The sequence below is a fragment of the Micropterus dolomieu genome, linkage group LG18 (genome assembly GCF_021292245.1).
Source record: "Micropterus dolomieu isolate WLL.071019.BEF.003 ecotype Adirondacks linkage group LG18, ASM2129224v1, whole genome shotgun sequence".
NCBI classification, from domain to species: Eukaryota; Metazoa; Chordata; class Actinopteri; order Centrarchiformes; family Centrarchidae; genus Micropterus; species Micropterus dolomieu.
The window spans coordinates 2368996-2389492 of NC_060167.1; the positions used below are offsets into that span (position 1 = coordinate 2368996).

At 42.9% G+C, this 20497-nt stretch overlaps 2 protein-coding genes across 2 annotated transcripts in view; both read right to left on the reverse strand.

Moving 5' to 3' along the window:
- Positions 1-824, reverse strand: part of LOC123956652 (E3 ubiquitin-protein ligase TRIM39-like) — a 1689-nt gene extending 865 nt beyond the window's left edge. The window contains exon 1 of the mRNA XM_046029003.1: positions 2-824. Coding sequence (XP_045884959.1) covers positions 2-615 — 614 coding nt within the window. The 5' untranslated portion in view covers positions 616-824. The remainder of the gene's footprint in view (position 1) is intronic.
- The window catches only part of LOC123956638 (E3 ubiquitin-protein ligase RNF123-like), a 160751-nt gene that overhangs the window by 31297 nt on the left and 108957 nt on the right, over positions 1-20497 (reverse strand). The window contains exon 34 of the mRNA XM_046028981.1: positions 10760-10980. Coding sequence (XP_045884937.1) covers positions 10760-10980 — 221 coding nt within the window. The remainder of the gene's footprint in view (positions 1-10759; positions 10981-20497) is intronic.

Sequence of the window (20497 nt, forward strand, 5' to 3'; positions counted from 1 at the left end):
CTTCATCATCTGACTCTTCTGCTCCTCTTCCTCCCTCAGTGCAGCCATCCTGGCCTCCTCTTCCTCCTCTAGAAACTGCTGAAGCTTCTTAAACTGCTCCTTAATCTGCCTCTCTGTGTGTCGGGCCTGGACCTTCATGTGTTCTGCTGTTTGATCAAACTTCACTTTAACTTGTTCACAAACCTTTAACTTCTCCTTTAAGGGCTCCAGAGTTTCCTGAAGTTCCTTCTTGTGTTGTCGTGCAGCTTCATCGACGGGTCTGAATCTGTGGTTGCTGTGTTTTTCTGAAACACTGCAGACGAGACACACTGGCTGCTGATGGTCCAGACAGAAGAGTTTGAGTTTCTCAGAGTGCAGACTGCAGAGAGCCTCTGAAGCTCTCTGATCTCTCTCCTGTAAGAAGGCCTCACACAGGTTCTTTAACACCAGGTTACGAGGTGGTTCTGACCTTGAAGATCTTCTCTTACAAACTGGACACTCAGGTGCTTGTTTTTCTCTCCACCAGCTCTTCAGACAGACTTTACAGAAGCTGTGGCTACATGACAGAACAACAGGATCTCTGAAGACCTCCTGACAGACCGGACAGCAGAAATCCTCCTCTGATCTGGAAGCCATTTTGTCTCTGAAGCTGAAAACCCAGCAGACAGCAGGTTACAACAGGAAGTCAGCTGTGTTTCCCTCCCTGCTGTAGAAAGCTGCCTCAGTTACTTTCACTGTGAGTCTCTGAGTGTTTCAGGCAGCAGCAGGTTGCTTCAGTACTGTAGTACTTCAGTACTCCCTCCTGTAACTGTCCTCCCTCAGTTGAAGTCACAGCTTTGTAATGAAGGTAAATCTTACCGTCTGTCTGTCGCTGCGTCTCTTCTCTCTGAGAACTGAAAAGGAACAAACTGTTTCCTGGTTTGTCTCAGGTGAGTCAGGTGAGGGGCGGAGCTTTGTCAGGCCTCTGCAAAAAGCTGTTGCTTTACCGGCAACGCAGGATGTGTTTCATTCCAAAGTACTGATACACTGCTGGATATGTACACTGATAGTGTGTGTTTATGTTCAGAGTAGTTTGATTGAGGTTGAAGTTCAAATTTAGTATTTAAGAGGTACCATTTAATATTACAAGAAAAAGAAACATTGGAATTTCGCACCATGATATGGTCTAAGTAGTAATATAGAATATTTATAAGTTATATATTATTATATGGGTCTGTGGGCTCCTAGGAAGCAGGCTCATAACCAGGTAAGAAGTCCAACAAAGGAAAACAAATTCAAAAGGGTCCAGTAATGCTGGAAGTTGGAGCTGGGAATGTCGTCACACCCGAGTTGACGGCATTCCAGTAGAACAGATTTTAGTTTAAAGACAAAGATCAATGATTTTAGCCATTGTTAGCAATACTAGTTGATAACGCATTTTGCGGTATTTTGCACATATAAACACCTCAGATGTTAGTTGGACAGTACTGTGTTCAACTGATTTAATGAGGCACAAATAAGACTGAAGTGCAATCAACAGTTTAGTACTACAGTTTTTTTTTCACTCATCTTGAATATTGATGTCAGTGTTGGTGAGGTTCTCCCAACTTTCTGAATCAGAAATCCGACTTAAGGGGGCGTTCCAGTGGAAATTTCCAACTGGGACTTGTTTGTTTCCTAATGATGGGCAGTGATATTATCAGCCTGTTAACTTACACATTCGCATAGTCTGAGATCTTCTGTCCTTCCTACATGTGGCAGCTGCAGCTGTGTTGCCTTCAGCTCGGACATCCACGTTTGCGATCGGTCATCTGCTGCAACCACCATCCCTTTCATGTGGTCGCGCTCATGCCCTTACCGAGTTTAAAACCAGCATTGTGTAACCTCTTAGAGTGATCGTGGCTGTTATTGAAGCCAGATATCAAACACATATCCTGGGTTTGTTGAACATCTCCGTAGTACAGGCTAGAGAGCTGCACTGGGATAGTGGGCGATTACAATTCGCGCGGGAGCAGGGGGTTAAAAAATATACTGCGGATTAGTGTTGTAGTACTCGAGACCGGTCTTGGCCTTAAGACTGGCCTTTAGACCACTTTTTGATGGTCTTAGTCTCGTCTCGGTCTCGACTGCATTTGTACTCGGTCTTGTCTCGGTCTCGGTCATTGAGGACTCTGGATTTTATTTCAAGACCAGTCAACACCACAACTTTGGGAATATCAATAAATTGCTTTTGCATTGTCTGATTTGTTCTCCTAACTTTGATTGGAAGTAAAACATTTTGCTTCACCTCTCCCTGCGATGCTGACGTTGATTTCAGCTCTTAGTGTTTGTATGTGGGTGTTTTAATGGGAATGTGGATCTTTCAGATCAATTTAAGAACTACCTATGATCTTGTTCCACATTTTATTGCGTGCCATGCAATGCAGGGAACTGGTCTTGGTCTTGACTCGGTCTCGCCCTTCCTCGGTCTTGGTCTCGACTGCTCTCAGCCCCTAAAAGTCTTGGTCTTGACTTGGTCTTGGTTTGGGCGGGTCTTGGCTACAACACTACTGCGGATTCCGCAGTAGCACTGATAAGATGGAGTCAACAAACAAAGTTGAAAAGAAGATTAGAGTGTATGTGGCTGCTCCTGAGAATGCACTGCATGGGCCTGACTCAAACCGGCAACCTTGTGTACGGGAAGCGGACACGCTGACGAGGAGGCTAAACCCCATGGGCACTATGGGGTTTAGCCTCCTCGCTGGCGTCCGTCACACAGGCTTATACAATACAAGACCAAAGCAAGGCAAGTCTGAAATTTGGAAAACTTCTCAGTTGTTACTGACAAAAATGAATGCAACGATTTATGTTGGTTATTCTGAACATTTAGCATAGCATACCCAAATATTTGTGTCCTTTTTTGTTTTACTCTGCATTTCACAATGTTTGCGGGTGCAGGCGGGAGTGGATAAACATGTTGCGGGAGCGGTAGGTCACAAAATCTGCGGGAGCGGGATCAAGAAAACAGTCCTGCGCAGAGCTCTAATACGGGCCTCGGAGCCCCAGCCTATTATACTTTGTGTTTAATGCTAACCAGGCCTCGACAATAACGGTGGCCCGAAGGCCTGGGGCCAGTAAAAAGCAATGTCAGGACAGTTGAACAAGCAACTCACTGGCCCGAACATTAGTATTTAAAAAAAAATAAAAAATTAGAAACTCAACATCCTGCAGTTGCTTTGCAGCTCTTGGCGCGCAACGTTGTGGAATCCAGATCTGTAGTGACGTAAACGAGTGGTTGTCAAATGTTATTTCTCTAATCTCAATCAAGCGGCAACAGTCGCTAGTTTCAAGTATTCTAACACCACAACATGATGTTCACTGACTAAATTATGGTCCTATTTAGGGGGAAATAGACGATAAAGCAGCATATGCTTTTGGGGCGGGACTACCTTGTGATTGACAGGTCGCTACCATGACGACCTGTCAATCAGTATAGAGGCGACTTGTATTCACTGCTCTCAGGAGAGAGAGCACGTCACGTTCGAGTCTGTTAGTATGTTTTGTTTTAAAAGTAAATAGTTTTGTTAAGCTTTTTATATTTTGTAATTCTGTGATTACATTTTAGTTTAGTTTTTTTTTATATCCAGGATGTATTTAATAACCAATTAAACATGTTAACTGTATAACATAACTTTGGTTTTGTTGTAACACTGGTAAGTAACTTTTGGAAGGAGGGCCAGTAAAAATTGTCTGGCAAAAAAGTTTATACGTTGAGCCCTGTTAGCTAATAAAAGTTAGCATGCTAACACACTAAACTAAGTGAACATAGTAAACTACATACATGCTAAACATTGCCATGCTAGCATCGTCATTGTGAGCAAGATAGCATGCTGATGTTGGCATTTAGCACAAAGCACCGCTGTGACAAAACAGGTTTAAGACATAATCAGTTTTTTGTTTTCATGTGTCTGTGAAGAATCATAAAGGTTTAAAAGTGAATGAATGGGTTTTTAAATGCTGTATTTTATGTAAGAAGGTGCAACAAATACACACGACAACAACAACAACGTCAATAATGTCAATACTCAGCTCTGTTTGAAGACCAATGAACAGAGATGAGTCTTTAGCAAGGATCACAAAGTGTCAGCAGTCCGAGCAAATTCATATTTCAACAGGTAAAGTGTTCCAAAGATCAGGAGCAGCCACCGAAAAGGTCACATTTAGTTTTTAACCCGGATCTGGGGACATCGAGGAGCATCTGATTGGATGACCTCAGTGCTTTGACAGGAGTGTGTACTGTAAGAACGTGCCAACCCATTTAAAATTTTAAAGACAAGCAATAAAGCTTGAGCATGTGTGTGCAGGCACGGGATCTGTATGAAGGTCATCTGTTTTCCGACGCTACAGACGTGCATTCATTCACACCAACTCCTACTCACATCCTCCTCTGGGTCAGTCGGACCATGAGGATACACATGGTTATTGTTGGGTCCAGTTTCTTGGGCATTTGTCTGGTAAATGTCTTTAATTAAAACTGCGCATTCATTAGAGATTTTTCTTTGGCATGTTAGCAGAACTACCGATAAATAAGAATCATGCATGAGCCCCGATGTGTTGCATTTCATAAACTTATGTCAAATCTTAGCTACGCCTTTCAGATAAATGAAGCGCAGTGAAAAGTACTGGAGTAGAAGTAGAAAGCAGCATCATATTAAAATACTCAAGTACCAGTACCTCAAAATTGTACGACGGTACCGTACTTTTGTAAATCCAAAAAAACCAGCAGAACAGAAAAAGAAGAGCTCTACTCGTCTCCCCGAGGACGAGAGCTGACACCACATCGCTGTTATTTATTAAATAAACCATCTGCATACTCCACTGGAAAATAAAAAAAAGTTTAAGTTAATGAAAGAGACGGGTTCATTCTTTTTTTTTTCCCATCCGTGCCTCTCTTTCTCTTCAGCATCTAAAGGAAACGCTGTGCTTCTACTACACCACAGAATCTCATCCATAATAAATTCAAGGCTGCAGGGATTTGAGTGCTCCCACCAACACAACATAATCCTTGAACATAAAAAATAGTGAAAGGATTCCTTCCCTTGGTGCATCATTACTCTGACATTATGTCCCACCGCAGGCTCAGGCTTTCTAATAGGAACAATAACAGACACGTGTCACACACGAGCCACATTCTGATTGGACCCGAGGACAATTTAATGGAAATATCCAAGTAACAGGAGCTGCAATTTGTTCATAAAAAGGTAAACTGTCTCACAACATCCCATTATGAATGATCACGGTGGTGCTAGGAGAGACGCCCTGGCCCACAAATAATGTTCTCCACACGTGAGGGAACATGCTGTTTGGTGCAGAGCCCCGAAAAAACTGAAAAGGAAATGCAGAAATGACCGTTCACACTAAACTCGTGACGCATATAGCAATATCTGACAAAATAATCGTTAAGCCCTACCTGACTCTGATTTAAATCTGACAGCAGCTGGACGGCGTGTGAGGGGAAACATAAATTCCAGGTTCTGTTCCAGATGTGAGAAAATCAAATTCAAAGCCACATTTACATTTGTAACAGTTCTACTTAGGAAAATAAATAAATCCAGCCTTGGAACAGAGCCTTACTCAACAGCATGTCGTGTGGCTCGCTTAATTTATTTATTCTACACTTGTGTTTATCAGCGGACTTTAACAAACACAAGCCCTGGAGCTTCACATAACAGCGGGACAGTGTGGGGTTTATTTTGGACATAGGATGACATGAACCAAAACAAACGTCTGGTTGGAATCAGTGCTACTGATAACTAGCTTCCACTTACACACACACGTACACAACGGGTCTGTGCAGACGCTAGTGGTTGACCAACACGGGTTTCTCAATGCTGGTATTTAGAGGGAAGGGCAGTCGATGACCGATATATGATGCAGATTTCAAAACAAAGTCGTGTATAAATGAATTATTCCATGGCTATCTTAGCCAGTAACGTGTTGTCTGAGTTGCAACCTTTGTACCTTTGTATAGAGGTTAAAAGGATCAGACACAGACCAAAAGAAAAACATCCTCTGGACTCTGGTCAACAAAGCAAAAAGACAAAGACATTAAAAACGACAAATATGCAGAACGGAGGAAAAGCCAAAGACAAGTAGCAGTAGGAGGGATTTCAAATCCCAAAAACCCTGAGCCGAGCCTGCACAGATGACACCAGATAAACCCAAAACTCTGCACACAGAAATAAATGCAACGGCCAAAATAACTTCAACCCCGAAGCAAAAGTCACAGACGAGCTCCGTGCCAAAAATAAACAGATGTGAGCGCACACTCGGAAACAAAACTGGTCAGAAATGTGCAGAATACATTTAAATGACTCACACAGAGAGGGAGAGTTTACAGGTTACTGAGAGAGTCTGGACCGGTTTGTCCACTCAGTCAGAGCAAAGCTCAACATCCCTCACAGACCCAGCCCTGATAATTAACCTGCAGGACGTTCACACGCAGCAGGAAGAAAACCGCCTTCGCACACGGTCAGTTCACCAGAACACGAGGAATCCACCAGACAACATGCTGAACTTCTGCTCAGAAACCACTGGAGCTCTGCAGGTAGACGACCCCGCAGATCCCACGAGATCCAAATTTAACTTCAATAAAAGAACAAAAGTTTTACCAGCCAAACAAACTTACAGCACGGGTGGAGCTAAACTGAACTGCTTTATACTTTGGGTGGTTTAATCTGAAGTTATGCATCGTTTCTTATAAACAGATCACACGGTTTCTATGCGAAACCTTAATCTGTAATAGAACTAGTAAATATAGCTGTGATGTAATACAGATATAATGTTTATTTATGTAAAATATCACTAACATTTGTTGCCCGTGCGCAACAGTCACATCGCAGAACATTGTGATGTCAAGTAAATCCTCAAACAGCTCAACTTTTTTGCAACTTAATACAAAAAGAAAACTTGCACGGTTCTCTTTAATCTACAAGAGACGTCTGTCTGATGCAACTTCATTTACTCAAAGCAGGCTCTGCTGTGCATGCACAGCGAACCACCACCATCACCATGACAATACTGTTCTTAATCAGTTTACCGAACAACAAAAGCAGGCATCGCTATATTTAATTTAATATTTAAAATATATTTACTTGCATTCAAGCTCAAGAAAGGATGATTTGCACTCAAAAGTCTTCAGACTAAAAATCTAAATTTCTACCTTTTTATTCTTTACGCATTTTCCACCACAAAACCCAATAATTCTATGCAGCGTGATTCTCTTCAAATAGAGCAAATCAAGTCATCTTAGTGCTGGACGATACGGCCAAAGATGTTATCACGATAAAAAGTTTTGATATCGATAATTTTCACGATACGTATCAAGTCGTTATTTCTTTCCGGTTTAAAGGCTGATTTTTGCTTGAGTGAAAGTTGGTTAATTGGTTTAAACTCGCCAAACAGTGAATTACTTCACAAATCTGAGCATTCAGAACAATTATGATAAAATCTTTGTCAACAAACAAGCACAAGTAAAATTAAGTAAAACCTTTTTTCAGTCCTTTTTCCTCAACAAAATAAACATCTTTGTTAAAAAAATAAAGTCCTAATTTGTGTATAATTCAAATGAATAAAATTATTGAACATTTGTTGAACATTTGTTATATTGTTATTGAAAATAATTATTATAGTTATTGTTTTATTGTCCAGCCCAAAGTCATCTGGTGACAATTCTTGTGTTCTTTCATATCGCAATATAACTCGCAGAAAAGAAAAATATTCCAATGTCAGTTTTTGTGAAGCCCTAATTTGGTTTATGTATAAATGCTGAATAGGGGATTTAAGTAAAATCAGACCTCCACACACACACACACACACACACACACACACACACCCTCCAGATGATGCAACCCAAAGTGGCCATGGAAACGGCGTGCATTACCATGGCAACGGAGGAGGATGCCGTGCTGACCAGGCCATCCCCTGTGGCGACAGCTCAACCACCGGGCACCTGGCCGTCTGCTGTGCAGCTGCGGCTCCACGCCTTCGCCCAAACACACACACACACACACACATCATGAACACACCAGAGCTACACACTGACCGTGTGTTACTGTGATTATTCAGGGGCGATAAAACAACACTGATGTGAATCTGTTGTCTCCCTCTGCACCCGTCAGGTGATGCACGTCTCTGATTCCCTCCACCCGTCTGTCTGTCTCTCCATCTGCCTCCCTCAGCTCTGTCTGTCAGGCTCGATTACTGGATCTCTGCTTGAAGGTTCTGCTCTGTGGATCTCAGTCATGTGTGTGACTCACGTCACTGTAACGTTACAACCCAAACTCACAAACTAACCAGAACAACAAACGCACGGTTTTACATTTACAGCTAAGAACTGTGCCTTACCTTTGCTAGCCTTCGTCTCAACTAACAATCATGATTCACGTTAAATACTAACGGGACCGTTACCTTATTTGGGGTCCTGCTGCGTGGCCTCGTAGACCAGGTGGTTTCAGTTCAGATGCCGTGGTGCTGTTGCAACAGAGCTGCTGCTTTATTTTAGCTTGAGATGACTTTGGACACTTTCTGTCCGTCTGTCTCTCTGGCCTGTCTCTTCTTCGTCCCTCGCTATTTTCTCTCTCTTCCTCCACTTTTAGATCGGCGCCATCAAATCACACCGCCTTCACTTGTCCACAGCGTCAGCGCAAAGAATGTGCTTGTTCGGAGTTTCTCGATGAGTCGTTTCAGCCCTAACCTGGACGTCTTTGCTCCACTTAGCCGAATCATCTGGTACCGACAGTTTGTAAGTGTGAAAAACCTGAAACTAAATCCACGAGAAATTCACCAAAAAACTGGTTTGAGTGTTAAAAAGATTTGCAGAAAGTAACTGCTCTGTGTTTCCCCCTCCACCCATCCGCTGACTGAAAGCAATCACACACTCGAGTCTCCAATACTGCTGTGGCCCCCGGTCGGCCTGAAGCCTATAAACACAAAGTGCTTCAGACAACAAAGAAAATCTAAACTGCAGCATAAAAACAAGTTTACAAGAAATATAACAGTGACAGCAGAAGCCTGGAGAAGCAGAGTGCATTGTTCACCGCGGCCATGATGAATACGACTGCGGCCCTAAATAAAATTAAAGTGAAGTCTAAATCACATTAAGAACACAACGGGCCGGTTTCCAAGGCACAGACTCAACTTCTGATCCACTTTGAAAGGAGAAGCTAAATCGATTTGTAACTTCTGTGACTGTCCTGAAGCGTCCTTAAAGCCGTGTGACCTCAGCAGCTGGAAAAGAAAAGCTTCACAGCGTTCCCGTCTAACGCTGAAGCAGTTTGATCTCAACATTAAAACACATCGTACAATATATCTATACAATCTTTGGTTCTCTATAAAACAATCAAACACTTAACTGACAGGCAGCCACGTCTCCGTTATACCGAGCAATCTTTAGGGACAACTTGAGTCACAATCACACATTTATCCAACACAAAGACATAATGTTTTTAGATTTAGTTTGACTTTTACTTTCTAAGGATTTCTTTATCTTTATCCAAGTCAATCCAGGATAAATGTCCATGATTCTGCTCGGAAATCAGAGAAAAAAAGACGCAGCACAACTTACCTGAGAGTCGTTTTCACACTGCAAACAAAAGCTGCTTTTAATGCCGACCAGCAGTGGATGAAGTGCAATACATCACTTACAATTACTCCACTAACAGTAGAAGTCTTCAACTTGGAGCTCATTTGTTGGATCAGAGTGCAGCTGATGATTATTTTGATTCTGGATTAATCTGCTGATTATTTTCTCCATTAATCAATTTTAAAAATTGTGAAAATAGTGAGAAATGCCATCACAGTTACTCAGAGCCCAAAGAGACGCCTTCACAAAGCTTCCTCTGTCCAACCAGCAGCCCAAAGCTCCACATTATTACAAATAAACTCAAATAATTAAAATGAAAAGCAGCAAATCTTCACATTTGTGAACCATTAAATGTTTTAACATGAAAAATGTCTTAAACCATCAAAGTTGTGGGGTTCATTTAATAATCAGTCAGTCTAATAATCCTGTCAGCTGAACTTAATGGGTTATTTAATCTAAAACAAACTAACTATTTTTTAAACTCTAAAAAAATCCTAATTAGTAAAGTAACTGAAGCTGTACTATAAATATAGTAAAAAGGACAATATTTCCCTCTGAGATGTTGTACTAAAGTACAAGTATCTCAAATTTGTACAGTACTTGAGTAAATGTACTTTATTACAATCCAAAACTGATGAAGACTATTTGACTAAATGTATTTACTGATTCAGGATCGCACGGTGAATTCAGGTTTGAAGAAGACATTTCTGAAGGTTTTAGGTTTTTACGGCTGAAATAAGTCCAACATCAAAATAAAACCATTTTAAACACCGGATCTCCACAGTGAGAGAGTGAAGGGAACACAGAGGACAACGCCGAAGACATGAAGGGGAGACGTTCTGCTAAACCCAGAACAGAAATATTTATTTTCCCTCCGTGACACCTCTGTTCTCGTCTTCTACAGATTTAACGCAGACTCACGATGGACAGGATCTAAATCAAATCAATGAAGCATCCTCTCTTTTAAAACACACATTCTTCTTCCTTCTCAAAACCTACATTACCCACAATGCAACTCTCCCACTGACAGTTATGTGGTGCTAGCAGCGGCTAACGTAGCCTGCAGTGAGCTCACGTCTTTCCGACTCAAACTCTGCCGCCGACGCCGACATTTTCTCAGACGCCACACGGGTCCCTCTGAGACACTAAAGGCTTTACACAACAAAGCGTTTCACTCACATGCGTGCAGGGAGAAGTGCTTCCGCTCCGAAGAGCCGTTTCCAGCGGCTGAAGGGATCTGAGGGGCCACGGTCGACCCCAGGGACCCGACGACGGGACGGGCGGTGGAGGTGATGGCTGCTGAGGAGCTGGTGGACTCTGCTCCCTCTCCTAACAGGTGCTGGATGGAGTGGAGCTGGAAACAGGGGTCAGAGAGCAGGACGGAGGCGGCTCGAGAGATCCTGAGGGGCAAAGAGGAGGTCATGTTACATTCCAGCAACATTTCACTCCAGGAGAACACAACGCATCGAGCGTTCGTTTGTACGGTTCCTTTAAAGAGAACCTGAAGGCAACAAACTGACGAGATATGATTCGTCAACTCTGCAGAGGACAAACAGGGAACAGAGAGGGAAGAACATCCACCAATCACAAATCCTCTCTGTCCCGCTCATGTTGGTGAAGACCAAGGCCGAGACACGGAAACAAAGAACATTCATCAGCGTGTTTTGCAGATTAGGATTTGCCGTTAGGAAAATAATTTTATTACTCCTAAACTACAAAAACACGCCGGCAGCACGGGGACATTTATAAAAAGGTAATCAGTCGGCCATCTTTCATGTTGCTCTCAGAAGGAATCAGTCCAGGATTAATGTCAACCATCTAAATCTGCTTCACACGGTTTTTTCTGTCATTGCCTCCTTTCAAAAGCCGAAAAAGGTCTGTAAATATGCAGAGCGAAAGTATCCAATAGTAAACTATACACACTTGTACAGAAAAGTTTAGACAGAGAAGAGTCCAGTTGTCTCCCTCAGACGACTCTGGGTTCTGCAATGGATATTCTTACAACTCACGGTGGGCAACCGCCACCTGCTGGTGTAGCTAATAAACTGCTCTCACATTTACAGATCTCTGTTTACAGATCTCTGTTTACAGAGTGGACAAAATCCCACAAATGCGTAAAAAGGAAGTCACAAATGTAACGTGACCTGCAAATTGACAGGAAATGATCCACAAATGTGCAAAAACTGTTTTGTGCGTAAAAATTGATCCAAAAATGCGTAAATAACACTTTTCTATGTGAAATTAAAATATGTGTGTACAGAGTAAGTTGTATTTTTGTGGATATGATTTTACACAACACAAATTGGGTAGTGAGATATGTGGTTTTTGTTTGTTTTTTCTTAAACAGATCTCCGCAGCACACATTGGACAAAATTCCACAAATGTGTAAAAAGGAAATTACAACATGTACATGTAACATGACCCACAAATTGACAGAAAGCATATGTTTTGTGTGTAGAAGTCACACATTACAAATGTAAAAATACATATTCATAGATAGTGAAATATTTGCGTATCAAAGTTTGTTTTCTGTGGGTTACAAATATTAAAGTCAAATTAAATCTTGCATAAATGCACAGCTACATGGGTAACTGCTGTAGGCACATAGACTTGACGCAGAGTAGAAATCACGCTTAAGACCTCATGCACACTACTTAGTTTTTAGTTTTAAAACGAATATGATCTCCGTCCACGCCTGCAGTTTAGCTGCACATCCGTTTACATTAAAACGACTGAAAATGCTCATCTACTGGCCGTTCACGTACACTGGGCATGCGCGTGTAAAAATGAAGCAGATGGCCTGTTCCGAAGTTACAGAAGATTTGGCGAAAGAATAAAGTACTACAGACCAGATTTCCATCTGGCTGGAGTGCGTCTCAAACCTCCTCCAGAGGTTTTTATCTGATGTTTCTGTGAGATCCCAAGTAGCCACTCTGACATAATTGACTGTGCGTTCTTGCAATGAAAATATAAAGAAATCGGTTAAGATTTAAAGCTCCTCCAGTGTGCAGCAGCTATAAGACGTGAAAATATTCTGGCTCTGAGATTTTGTGGAGTCAGAAGCCGCAGCGTACCTACACCTACCAACACACCACCACCCCACGGCTGGCTTCGTGGCAGCTAAGCATGAAGAAGAGTCTAAAAATAATAAATGGGAGAGAGCAGAGCACAGTATCAATCATGGGAACAGACAAAAGGGAGAGAGTGGGCGTCGTGGAAAACCCTGCTATAAAAGATTGATGCAGAGAGGTTAGATTGAGTGGCGCTGCAGGGGAGATCTGGGGGGAGAGGGGGGTGTTTGATTAGCACCAGTGATTGAACGAACGCTGGATGGATCAGACAGAGAGAGAGAGAGGGAGGCAGAGAGAGTGATGGTTTTTATGGGATCAGAACAAGATCAGACAGGTAAAGACAGAAGAGGTGAGAGGAGGAGGCAAAAGATCGTGTCGGTGTGAGATTGAGTGTGACCGAGTGAGTAAAAGGAGTCGTGAAAGCAGAAAAAGGCAGAATTTTTTTGATTTGTTGTGGTTCAGTTCCAAGAAAAAGAAATAAATAAAAAATCCTGTGGTGAAGCTGCAGCGTGATGGGAGAAGTTGTTTTCTGCCTGCTGAATGGGGGGGGGGGGGCTGGTTGCTTGGCATGTACACAGGAGCTCCGGCCCTTTTTACCTGCAGCTGGGCAACACTAACACTTATCACCACTGCCCCAGTGTTTACTGGCTGATAATGGAACATGTGGGGAGGATGAGGGGGGGGGGGGGGGGGGGGGGGAGTTTAAATGCACTTTTGTGGAGGGAGCGTTTTTGTTAAGCGTGGGTTGTTTCGAGGAGTGTACATTTTGAGGAGTGCTGCATGTGATGTGGTGTGAAAGGACGCTGTGGTGTTATTGTGTTTGAAGGTTGTAGCACAGGAAAGAAAAGAGGTATTTCACACACACACACACACACACACACACACACACACACACAGTTATGCAAACCGTCTCTTCCCGCCCACCATCTCTCTCAGCTCCAGCACAACAAGTGAAATGAGTACGTACACGACCGCGTGCACACGCACCTGATACCGGCTGTGCACGGCTACCTCCAGCAGCACGCCGGTGTTATCACCAGAGCCGTGTCATTAGCTAACTAATGGCTGTTATTATTATTATTACAGTGAATCACCTGTTCAGGACTGGAACATGCGCCGCGTGGGAGTCGCTGCTGGTTCAAGTATGTTTTTCCTTCCACGGGTTATTTTAAAACAAAATTACCTTCTGCATTACATTTGTGTTCATAATACTGTATGATAATAATAATAATAATAACTCATTTAGCTGACGCTTTTATCCAAAGCGACTTACAATTGCTATATTTGTCAGATGTTGCACGCCTCTGGAGCATCTAGGGGTGAGGTGTCGCTCAGGGACGCATTGGTGGATGTCGCAGTGGGAATCGAACCCTGGTCAAAGCCATGCATTATCCACTGCGCCACTGCCACCCATAACACCACGACTGCCTCCATCCTACAGATATCCTGTATCTTTATTTCTGCCAGCATTAGCCTGCGTCTGTTACCATATCATCATGACCTGCGACCGGGGCTGCAACTAATTATTTTCATTACACATCAGCTGTTTGGTCTATAAAATGTTGATCTGTGTTTCCCCAAATCCTGAGAGGACGTCCTGAAACGTCTTGTTTTGTCCACAACCCAAAGATATTCAGGGTTCTGTCACAGAGGAGAAAAGGAAACCAGAAAATATTCACATTTAATAAGCTGGAATCAGAGAATTTGAATTTTCTTTCTTCAAGAAAAATGAGTCAGATTGATTAAAGGATTATCAAATTAGCCTGCGATTAATTTGATAATTAAATAATCAATTAACAGACTAATCGTTGCAGCTCTACCTGAGACCTGTCAGCTTTAGCCTCCGTTTGTCAGCTTGATATTTTAAATGTAGCCATCAAATGCATATCAACGACCTTTAACGTGGCTCTTGTTTTAAAAGGGGTCAGCTGTCCACCTCGCTCCTCTCTCAGCTGGTATACTGTGAAGTCCACGTATCTCTCTGGAAACATTTATCGGCTCCTCGGCTGCTGATAGGTCACCCGTGTCAGTCACAGGAGGGACCCGGAGGGACCGGCGTGGAGAAACACGGTGACATTTTCCAGTGAAATCTACTTTGACCTTATCATTACAGCCGCGACACTTCACGCCGAGGGACTCTTTCCCTCTCATCTTCACATGTATCCCTCCTTTTACCTCCACCTCTCTCTCCCGTTGGTTTCCATGATGCAACAAAGAAATGATCACCAGCCTGATTTTATCCAAACGGAGTGAAAAGGACCAGGCATGGATGAAAAGAACATCCTGTGATAGACATCGTTGTACGGACGAGCGGCGCGAGTCTTATTATAGGGCTGGAAAATGTCACCTCATGTGTCTGTGCTTCAAGTCAACACCAGTCCATTGTGTTCCCTCTTTAATTATAAGCCAACAAAAGGGTAATTATTATAACCACAAGGCACATTATTCAAGTGGCAAATTAAAACTTCCTGAACATGAATGAATAGTAGAAATAATGGACACTTGAATAAACTGCAGGGAAAACGTGTAAGAAAAGACAAAAGGCGGCGAGCGCCCACCGGACCGAGTGTCTGACGGTCAGCAGGTTTTACCTCATGATGACTGACGGCCTGTCAAAGTGGCTTTAATGAAGCAACACATACGTGAATATTAACCTCGGTCTGACTGGCAGGGATCTGTGGAGAGTACTTGAAGTAATAAAAAAAATTATCTGTGGCGAGACTGTAAAACGGGAAACCAGAAATGTGCCTCTTCATAACTGTCCTTATAGAGGAAAGTCCCGCCACTCGGCAGCCATCTTGGTAAATTGGTGGTCACACAAAATCTTGACACTTACGGCCCAATTTGGACATTTTCACATAGGGGTGTCCTCACTTTTGTTTCCAGTGGTTTAAACATTAACGGCTGTGTGATGTGTTATTTTGAGGGGACAGCAGATTTACACTGTTATACAAGCTGCACACTCACTACTTTACATCGGTGCAAAGTGTCATTTCTTCAGTGTGGTCGCATGAAAAGATATAATCAGATATTTACTAAAATGTGAGGGGTGCTCTCACTTTTGTGAGATAATCCATGACTGGATTTAAACACTGCATGTATAGAATCAGCAGTAAAATCTGACAAAAATAGCTTAACAAATTTGCTACTTTGGCCCCAAAATAAAGTTTACAAAGTGTTTTTCCCCACCGCTTGCACTTCTCTGCATGTGTGGTAGACCTTTACATCAGTGGAACCACACGATTGGCTTAATACGTTTCCCAGCTCGGCTGTTAAAAGCAGATGATTGGGTTTCTAGCAGGAGGGGCGGGATATGTGCATACAACCGCCATCTTTGGTGTTACAGGTCTCCCCTATAGATCTGTATTGAGGATTTTTTTTAAGTGGCGTGTCTCCTCTTAAAACGTCTCTGGTTTAAACCACAGACTGTATGCGGAGGTAGCCACCGTTGGCCATCTTGGTTTTTTTTAAACCAGCTGTGACCATTTTTAGATGAGATAGTTTGCAAGGTGCATCTGTACAGCCGCCTCCTGACTGTGTCTTTTAGGAGAACCGACGCAGAGACAAGACAAGACGAAGTGAAAACACATTGTGAGGGAGGTTAAAGCTCTGACACAAGAACACAGAGAGCTCCCAAAAAACAAGTAAACGGCTCGTTAAACGCCCCGCCCTGAAGCCTCCCCTGCTCTACGGACTATGTTCCTCTAAATGGGACCATAATTTACTAAATGAACATCACGCTGTTTTGAGGAAGGAGGTCTTGAAAGTAGCTTACAGCTCTAATAACTGGTGTCGGGGTAAAATAATGATCCAGGCTTTTTGTGTAGAAGAAGAGAGTGTGTTTGTGTGAGTTTGATGTCTTCATACGTTCAAACCTTCTGACAGGTGTGTACCTGCGTGAATAAGATGTGAGTGTTGGGCTGATTGTGTGTGTGTGTCCCTGGCTGTGAGTTTCTGATCTTAATCCCCTGTGACAGGAGATCAGCATGAAACACACACCGTGACCAAGACCTGAATCCAGCTCCTAGAACACACACACACACACCAGTGTTTCCATCACTTCTGGGGACATTACGCTGACTTACATTCATTCCCTGGAGACTAAAGCCCACACTTCACACTACAGGATTTTAAGCCCCATTTGCCGGTCGGGAGAGCTCGGCGACCGTCAGGCTGTGATCAGGGGTAAATCAGCGAACGATCGGCGGACGCTGTCAGCTCCTGTAGCGTGTGACCCCCTGTCACCCATCAGTCACGTAGTGTGAACGCCACAACGACATCAAGACTCCCGTCACGAGACGGCAAGTTGTGCCGTGTGAACGGCACGGCCATCGGCCGACGCTGAAAGTCGTGTAGTCTGCACGAGGCATCACTCTAACCTAAAACCTAAAGTCTTCACCCTAAACTTTAATGATTTATATTGCTGGGGCCTGCATAACGAAGGCCAGTCCCCACACCATGAGTAATAACGCATGCAGAGCGACAGCAGGGAAACGCAGATCTCTGCACACACACACAAGAGCAAATACGTCCTGTGAAGCAGGGCGGAACGAAGGCTGCTGTGTTCGCTCTCTGGTTCAGCAGGTGATGAGAAGTGATATGTTGTTTTTTTTAGGTGAAGTAAAAGCACGATAATGAAGTGGCAGGTTGGACCGTACACAGTCTTTATAAACCACCATAACAACACGTTATTCTGAAGCTGTCAAACTAAACACAGAAAATAAAAACTAATTTAACAGCGTCTTTAGAGTTTGGGCCGACTGTCTGACTTTTTATTATTATCTATTACAATGACATTTTGCAGACTAAACTGTTTATTTAAAGATAATTACACACATTAGTCGTCATCTTTGCCACCTGTTCATCTCTCCTCTGTCACACCTGGGGTCGGCTGCAGGGAAATTAAAATGAGTCTAAACTGGCAAATATCACACACGTTAGGAATAATTTAACTACAGAGATTTACATCAACGCCACGGTCCTTCTACTACTGTCCGACCAGCTGGACACACACAGGTAGCGCCACACTACAGTCGGGAGAAGCACTTTATAAACAGGTTTCAAAAACACTGGATAAAAAGTCAGATTCGTGTCATCGTCATTGTAAAATTTTAAGAAGTATGTTAATTGTTACCAATTTTGTGGGAAGTGGGAAAACATAATCAAATTTGAATATGTTAAAGAAACTCTTAACTCAGCTACCGGAGCTTCTGCCAGAGGTGCCGGTAAGATATCATACAGAAAAGGTTCCTCAGGACGGTCAGCCTTCTCCTCTCGAGCAGCACACACCTGGAACACGTCACCTCTCACCTCCTTCTCCAAAGCTATAAAGCAATTGTTACTGGATAATCAAATATGCCGTCATAATTTGCAGCAGTGCTTCTGTCACTGCGCTCCTGGGCTTTCCGTTTGTGCTTTTGTGCTCTGTGTTTCTTTTGCCGTTTTCTGATAAGTCATCAACCTGCCAGGGACTGCAGAGGAAAATAAGCCTGTACGGCTGAATCTGGTACATTTACATAAGTTGTCATGTTGATTTATGTGCATTGTCCATTTTAAATAAATAAATTATAAAAAAACAAATATACAAAAACAACCTGAATCGACCGCACTGTCACATCGTTTAACGACACCTCACAGGCAGGAATCAGGGAACAGCAGCCCAGATGCGTCCAATTATTTCTGGAGAGAAATACAGACACAGCTGCTCTGGTGTTGGCTGATGCTGTGAGAAGTGAACAGTTTGAGTCCCGACAGGAACGAAACTAAAGCTCATATTAAACAGCAACATAAAAAAACATGCATGTTCAGGATCTGCCCCCAAAAACAGCTGTTTGGATTTACAAGAGTCACGCAGCTGGATTATTTTTAATTTTCAAGTCCTCAGGTACTGCTTAGAGAGTCAGAGGCAGCAGCAGAAATAAGCAGAGCATGCTGCAGATATTTCTACAGCAGACACTGATCCTGTGTCGGCACTGATGGGTTCCTCCCTGCTAACCTTCTGAGGCAGAAAAACAGAAGGGACAAAAATGTGAATGTGTGAGAAGCAGCAGCACGACTGAGCAGACATTTCAGCTCATCCGACCTCCTTTTGAAAACAATTCAACTAAAGAGGATTTAAATAAATTACCCTGCGTCTCGACCTGAATCCGTTTCTTTAACTGCACAACTAAAAGGTCACACAAAGGTTAGAAAGAATAATTATGCAAACGAGTTATGTCAGGATATTTAGCCACACACAGGCACAGAAACCTTTGTGTGTGTGTGTGTGTGTGTGTGTGTGTGTGTGTGTGTGTGTGTGTTAGATTAACAGCAGCAGGTTCTGACCGAGACAGACCGGTGACGTCCTGATGAAAGATTATCTGAACAAGCAGAAACACAAAAGGAGGATTGGACACGGATCTGCAGGTGTGACTTCATCATCATCACGGACTACAGGGGAGGAAAAAACATCTAAAAGAGGCAAAACAAAGAATTTAAGATGCTGTAATCTAATTTAAACCTGAATATATTAATGGAATAATAATTTTAAAAACCAGTCACAGCCTGATGGATTAGAAATTTCAAAATGAACATAACAAAAGTACGATTATTCCAGCAATAAACACACACTTTCCTTCTGTTGCCTGTTGGTACAGATATTATTTATTCAATAATATCCGCATGTTTGCGTTTCTCATTAAGAACATGTTGTAAAAATAAAAACCCTCAAAACAGCAACAGGACTGTTGTAAAGCAAAGACACAAAGACACAAATCAATACAGAATTATATCCTATTAATTCCTTAATTTGTAAAACTGCTGCATGCATTCTAGCAACAGACCACCCACTATGAATAATACATGAACAGATATGTACAGGGTGCGGCTGTGACACCAGCTAATAGTTTTCATTTCTGACAGGCTGAAAGATCTGAAGAGGAAGAATCGTTTAGAAAAAGGGGGGTGGGCGATCTGGCCAAAAAGTAATCTGATCTCCGTGATCTATTGTGCAATCTCTTTCCTCCATCGTACAACGCCCTGCAGACAGACTTGAAACAAGAGGATCAGCGTTAGTGTGAAGAGCTTTGACAAACGGTGCGGTGCGAGCTCTTCTTGTGTCGGAGATGTGATGCTACTTGTGGCGCTCTCTCTCGCACACATGTTGTATTAATGCCCCACGATTATCACCTGCACCAATACGGCGATGACCTCGCCGCTGGTACAAGGACCAACGCGTGGATTACTAGATGTAGGATAGTGCTGCAACACTGGAGAACTTAAGGAGATCCGTCATTGAAGGAACGGTTGGTGAAAACTATCAAAGATTATGTAATAAGCTGATGGATCTCGACATGAAAATATGGGGCCCTTTTGTAACAGTAACAAAAAGTTGCACCGGTTACACTTCAAAAAAAAAGATAAATAATGTATACAGACGTGGACAAAACTGTTGGTTCCCTTCTGTTAAAGAAAGAAAACCCCACAATGGTCCCTGAAATAACGTCAAACTGTCCAATGTTTTACTTTGAGCCATTCTTGGGTGTTTTCAGCTGTGTTTTGGGTCATTACCCTGTTGGAGGACCCACGACCGAGACACGGGGCAGCACATCTCGCTCCAGAACGCCTCGACAGTCTTGAGTTTTCATTGTACGCAGATTCAAGACACCCTGTGCCAGATGGAGCAAAGCAACACCCAAAACCTAACCGAGCCTCCTCCGTGCTTCCCGGCAGCTCCGGTGTTCTTTTCTTTCTACGCTTCATTTTTGCATCTGCGAGCTGATGTGACTTGCCAAACCGCTCCAGTTTTGTCTCATCTGTCCAAAGGACATTCTCCCAGAAGCTTTGCGGCTTGTCAACATGCTTTCGT